The 6,000-nt window shown below is 43.0% G+C and overlaps 1 protein-coding gene across 3 annotated transcripts in view; it reads left to right on the forward strand.

Annotated features, from left to right (window-relative positions):
- Window positions 1–5,750, forward strand: part of LOC101123629 (V-type proton ATPase subunit S1-like protein) — a 31,086-nt gene extending 25,336 nt beyond the window's left edge. For all 3 annotated transcript variants that reach the window (XM_004009062.5, XM_060415982.1, XM_060415983.1), the window contains one exon: window positions 3,632–5,750. In XM_004009062.5, the coding sequence (XP_004009111.4) occupies window positions 3,632–3,934 (303 nt within the window). In that variant the 3' untranslated portion in view covers window positions 3,935–5,750. The remainder of the gene's footprint in view (window positions 1–3,631) is intronic.
- The last annotated feature ends 250 nt before the right edge of the window (window positions 5,751–6,000 follow it).

Genomic DNA, 6,000 nt, shown 5'->3' on the forward strand with positions numbered 1-6,000 from the left:
CATACAACAGACTGTTATTTAGCCTTCCCTTTAAAAAGAAGGAAATTCATGCAACAATATGAATGAATCTTGAGGTAACTATACTGAGTGAGATAAACCAGACATAAAAGGACTAATGTTTGTATGATTCTATTTATGAGGTACTAGAGTAGTCAATGGCACCCCACTCCAGTACTCTTGCCTGAAGAATCCCATGGACAGAGGAGCCGAGTGGGCTGCAGTCCATGAGGTCACTAAGAGTTGGACACAACTGAGTGACTTCACTTTCACTTTTCACTTTCATGCATTGGAGAAGGAAATGGCAATCCATTCCAGTGTTCATGCCTGGAGAATCCCAGGGACAGAGGAACCTGGTAGGAGGCCGTCTATGGGGTCGCACAGAGTCAGACATGACTTAAGCGACTTAGCAGCAGCAGCAGCAGCAGCAACAGAGTAGTCACATTTGAAGATAGAAAGTAGAATGGCAGTAACTAGGGGCTAGGGGGAGAGGGGACTGGAGAGTTAGTGTTTAGTGGGTACAGATGGGTTTTTGCAAAGATGGATGGTGGTGACGGTTGCATATGATGTGAATGTACTTGATGCCAGTGAACTCTGTACCTAAAACTGGTTTAAAATGGTAGATTTCACGTATATTTTCCAATAAAAATATAAAACAAAAAATGAGAACAACAAGGGACTAAGAAAAATAAGAGAAGAATAGATTAGTTAAATCACCAGTAAAGCTGGTACACAAAAGCATACAACCATCTGTCTGCCAGGGCTGGAAGCGGTACAGTGATTTGGCTTGGAAGCTTTTAAGCAGCTAGCATAAGAAAGCATCACCCCTCACATGTTCATGGGATCCACAAGGCTAATGAAAGTGTGCAGTGACGAGCACATCCATCCTTGGTGTGTGTGATGTGTGCCGACATCCTCAACAGCAGCCTCATAGTGGACAGAGCACTGGGCGTCGAGGTGGACCTTGTAAAACAGGTCCCTTCGTGTGGGCAGATGCAGGATTCAAGCCCAGGCCAGGGAAGAGGCGGTGGTGGCGGGGGTTCAGGTGCGTATGCGAAAGGCTGCATTCCACATACGCAGCTTTGCTGCCCTGGCTTATTCTAGGAATATAGTGAAGTCACATTCATGGTGAACTCAGATGCCTCAGGCAGGCCACCTAGGGACTGTGGCAAAGTGTAGCCAGCATTACAAGCCATATATTTTATTCAACCCCAGGTGATTTTTGCTTTGTAGGAATGCAAGCCCAATATTGCCAGATCTTCTGACTTTTTGATGAAAGATAGAAATCTAGATTCCTGTGGGAGGCCTTTAGGATGTTAGCAGCAAACAGAACTTATCTGTGGACTAGATACAGAGGATTTGCAACCTGTAGTCCAGAAAGTGGATAGACAGCATATCCTTCAGGTATCCTCCACAGATACTGTTCTCAATCAAGTCTTAAGAATTGGGTGGCAGTCCATGTGAGGACATTCTCTCTGGCTGGAGCTGTAGCATCACCTGGAGAAGGGGTAGGCTACCCACTCCAGTATCCTCGGGCTTTCTTGGTGGCTCAGATGGTAAAGAATCTTCCTGCAATGTGGCAGACCTGGGTTCAATCCCTGGGTTGGGAAGATCCCCTGGAGGAGGGCACGGCAACCCACTGCAGTAGTCTTGCCTGGAGAATCCCCAGGGACAGAGGAGCCTGGCAGGCTGCAGTCCATGGGGTCGCAGACACGACTGAGTGACTAAGCACAGCATAGTAGCATCACATGAGGCCATCCTTTGTCATTGAGTAGCTTGACTCTTCAGGCTTGCGCCTGAGGAGGTCACTTTGCCTCTTCACAGAGTGGGCAGGCCAAGTATCCCAAAAGCTAGGCCAAGAGTCTCCTTCAGGAGTTGTTTTGGCTCAGTCTAAGCATAGATGTTAATAGTTGGATGAGTAATAGTTCTATGGTATGATAGGGGGGCTACAGTCATTTTAACATGGAAAATGCTAAGGAGCCCACTTAAGACAGAAAAATGTATCCTCAATAAAGCATTCGTGGATAATTCAATTTTCTGATATACTCTTTTAAAACCAAACAGGTGATTGAATGAGGTGATGCAATTCTAAAAGCCAGCTGAGTATGGAAGTTGCCTTCCACAAACGATTATTCTTATTTAAAGTCTTACTCTGTAGACTCTGTAGCTCCTGTTTCTTTCATTGTGATGGTACTTAGATATTGGGGCCAGTTGTTGATTTGAACCTCTCTTGTGTGTGGATGCATGCTAAGTCATCTCAGTTGTGTCAGACTCTGTAAGACCCTATGGACAGTAGCCTGCCAGATTCCTTTGTCCATGGGATTCTCCAGGCAAGAATACTGGAAAGGGTTGCCATGCCCTCCTCCAGAGGATCTTTCTGACCCAGAGATTGAAACTTTGTCTCTTATATAAATCTCCTGCATTGACAGGGGGATTCTTTAACACTAGTGCCACCTGGGAAGTCCTGAACCTCTCCTAGTTCTAATTAATTAAATCACCTTATTTGTATATATGAGAAAGCTTTTCATTGTATTTTCTGGGCAGATTGCAAAAAGGTATATAGCTCTTCCAAAAATAGTACCAAGATTGCATGGTACGACTGATAAAGAAGGAGAGTTAGTGATGGGAGGAAGAAGAGACACAATATACCAGGAGTTCTGGAGTTGTAAACCAAGAAGTGACTGAAGCCAGACTGCCTGGTTTGAATTACAGTGTCACTGAACTTAATACTGTGTGACTCCGGACAAGCTGCTTAACTTTTCTGTGCCTGTTTCCTCATCCATAAATTAGGGTAAAATGGTAACTTATTCATAGGCCCTTGTAAGTTTTAAATGAGGCAGTGTTTGGCAAGTAAAAAAAATATCTTCAATGAGTGTTAGCTTTTGTTATCTATAGTTTACCTCATTAGGAATCATGATGTTGGCCCCTAAAAGACTCTTCCTATCTACTTACTGTCAGCAGAATCAAAGGCAGAGGAACTGAGAATTAATATTCTTTGTGAAATTTATATTAAACTTGTAAAATTTTGAGTAGACTTTTTGAATTTTAGAGACACCAGACATTTCGGTTTTAGATGAACTAAGGATCAGATGGAGAAGGCACTGGCAACCCACTCCAGTACTGTTGCCTGGAGAATCCCATGGGCAGAGGAGCCTGGTAGGCTGCAGTCCGTGGGGTCGCTAAGAGTCGGACACGACTGAGCAACCTCATTTTCATTTTTTACTTTCATGCACTGGAAAAGGAAATGGCAACCCACTCCAGTATTCTTGCCTGGAGAATCCCAGGGACGGGGGAGCCTGGTGGGCTGCCATCTATGGGGTCGCACGGAGTCGGACACGACTGAAGCGACTTAGCAGCAGCAGCAAGGATCAGATTAAAAGAGAATTTATTTCAGGGCCTCGAATTTCACTGGCCTCTTAATTATGACAACCATATATCCCAGAATTTCTGGGTCAGCCTCGATTTAAAATTAAGTTTTACTAGCATTTTTTAGATAATGTGATTAGATTATTCAGCAAGTATGGCCTGATATTTAAATTTAAGTAATTGGGGTCTAGAACCCCTTGCCAAGCTCTTAAGTAGATCTTCTAGGAAAAAGAGTACGCCACTTTAGCTCTTTTCTGTCTCCTGACAGATCCAAGGCTTTCCCATCAAGGGGGGACAGTTTGCCAAGGCCCGAGATTGCACCTCTTCCTTCTCGCCAGCCATTCTGATCGGCCTGGCGATGTCCCTGCTGCTGCTGTTGGTGCTGGCCTACGCCCTGCACATGCTCATCTACCTGCGCTATCTGGACCGGCACTATGATCTCATCGCCTCCCCGGCCCACTTCCCCCAGCCGACAGCTCAAGACTCGGCAGAAGAGAAGGAGCTGCTGAGGAGCCAGGGAGCTGAATGCTATGAACTGAGAAGCCAACAGATCTGCAAAATTTATGTTTAACAGCACAGCTCCCTTTCCCTCAGAATGCCTGCAGTAGGCTCCGAAAGGAGTTGTTCGTGTTCTGTGCTGTTTGCTTTGTGATGCAAGGTCTTCACCAAAAGTCTTGGTTTTTATAAAAAGGAAATACATGCAAAAAATACATTTTGGAGCATCCGCTGTCTTTCTTAGATAGACTTGGAGCAATGAAAAAGGCATCTTAATCTCACAGAGATAAATATGATTGCTGCTCCAAGGTGCTTTGACAGTAAAAGAACATTTCAAATTAGGGACACCTCCCCCGCCCAAAATGGAGAAGGAAATGGCAACCTACTCCAGTATTCTTGCCTGGGAAATGCCGAGGACAGAGGAAAACTGGTGGGCTATAATCCATGGGGTGACAAGAGTCAGACACGACTTAGTGACTAAACCACCACCCCCCCCACCCCCTGCCATAAAAGAGAATGATGCAATATAGAGAAGGGAAAACACACTTGGTCTTCCTTGCCTGTGCCAGTTTTGATGTGATAAATATATAAATGATAAATATAAGGTTATCTGGAAATTCAGAATTTAACATATTTTTAAACATAGTTTGCATTTTTCAGAAGTTATGTCCCAATTTTGTTTTAAAAAGTAGTCTTTTTTTTTTTTTTCCTCTTTCACAGAACTGTTTAGAGAAGACTCCTGTCAATATGGTGGAATACTTTATTCAAGGGCATCCTTGACGTTTTCTCTGCTCTTCAGAGGCAGCCCAGTTCAGTCTCTGAAGGAGCAATAATAATCTTGGCAGTATCTTACCTTTCTTGTTTAATTCTGGTGCCAAGGCTTGCCTCATTTGTCTGATTTAGACTTCCATTAGCTCTCCTAGGTACCGCTTGAAATAAACAACTAAGCTAAGTGAAACCAATGTGCTTGCTGTGCAAACACAGCTCCAAGCCCCCTTCCCATGAGAAAGTTTCTCCTAAACTCTTTTTTAATAGAAATTCTGGAACCACCACTAATCGTATAATCATTTTATTCCTCATGGATTTCCCCATAATGCTTTTCAGTTCTTGTTATACTGAAGAATGGCTCACTCTGCATCCTTACCAAAGCGTCTCTAATATGCTTTCTGTGTGAAAACTACATTGCATTTCCTTACCTAGGGTTTCACACATGAACTAGGCTCTACTAAGACACCCTGTCCAAAAATTAAAAAGTGTCTGAGAACAATGTGGGGTAGGGAGTGAGGCACAGAGACATTGGATCCTTTGGGCAGCTGTGGTCTGGGGTGACGGGTCTATAGTCTAGAGGCATCTTTGATGCCAAGTGTAAATGATAATGACTGTGGGATTGATAAAACAGTCTCTTGTTGGACATTTCTTTTGGCTGCGTTATTCTTGGCTGTGAATGTAGATTTGGTTGCAGCCCTCTAAGAACTCCGTAAGTTGCTACTAGTCTGTAGTGAGTTCCTGTTTTTTTTTTTTTTTTAATTAAAGCATGGTTGATCTGCATTCTTTCTGTTTTAATAGCTGGATAGATTCTGTAGTCTGCAACAAAGAGTCTTGATTTATATACTTACTTGTAACAAAGATGATTGCAGGGAACATACCTTCAAGAAAATGGGAATCTAGGATTGATTATCTGACTCTCTTTAGCTTTAAATCAGGGCGGGATTTGTTAGCATTAGAGGATGGGAAACTGATCGCCATGCCATTCCATAAAAAATTCATTATTGTTGCTTTGAGTGTCCGCTGGTGGTAGAAACAGGTGCTGGGGGTTCATGTTTGGGAATGCATGTAAGAATTAAAGATTTTAAAATTTAAAAAATAAAAAACTAAAAAGGCATAAAAAAAAATACATGAAGGGTCAAAATAATTTATTGTTCAAGCTGGGACACTTTTGAAAGTGAAAATGAGTGTCATTAACCATTCTAAGATAACAGATATAAATGGGATCACTCCAGGCAAACTAGGGTATATAGTTACCTTAGGCATGGTGATCACCCTGAAAGTAGGCTAGCTCTTTCTGGTTGTGTTGCAGGGCTTACAGAAAGAAAATGATAGCTCAAGATTGTAGCTCTCAGCTCAAGGCATGGTATAAAATCC

Source organism: Ovis aries, chromosome 5 (assembly GCF_016772045.2).
Source record: "Ovis aries strain OAR_USU_Benz2616 breed Rambouillet chromosome 5, ARS-UI_Ramb_v3.0, whole genome shotgun sequence".
NCBI lineage: Eukaryota > Metazoa > Chordata > Mammalia > Artiodactyla > Bovidae > Ovis > Ovis aries.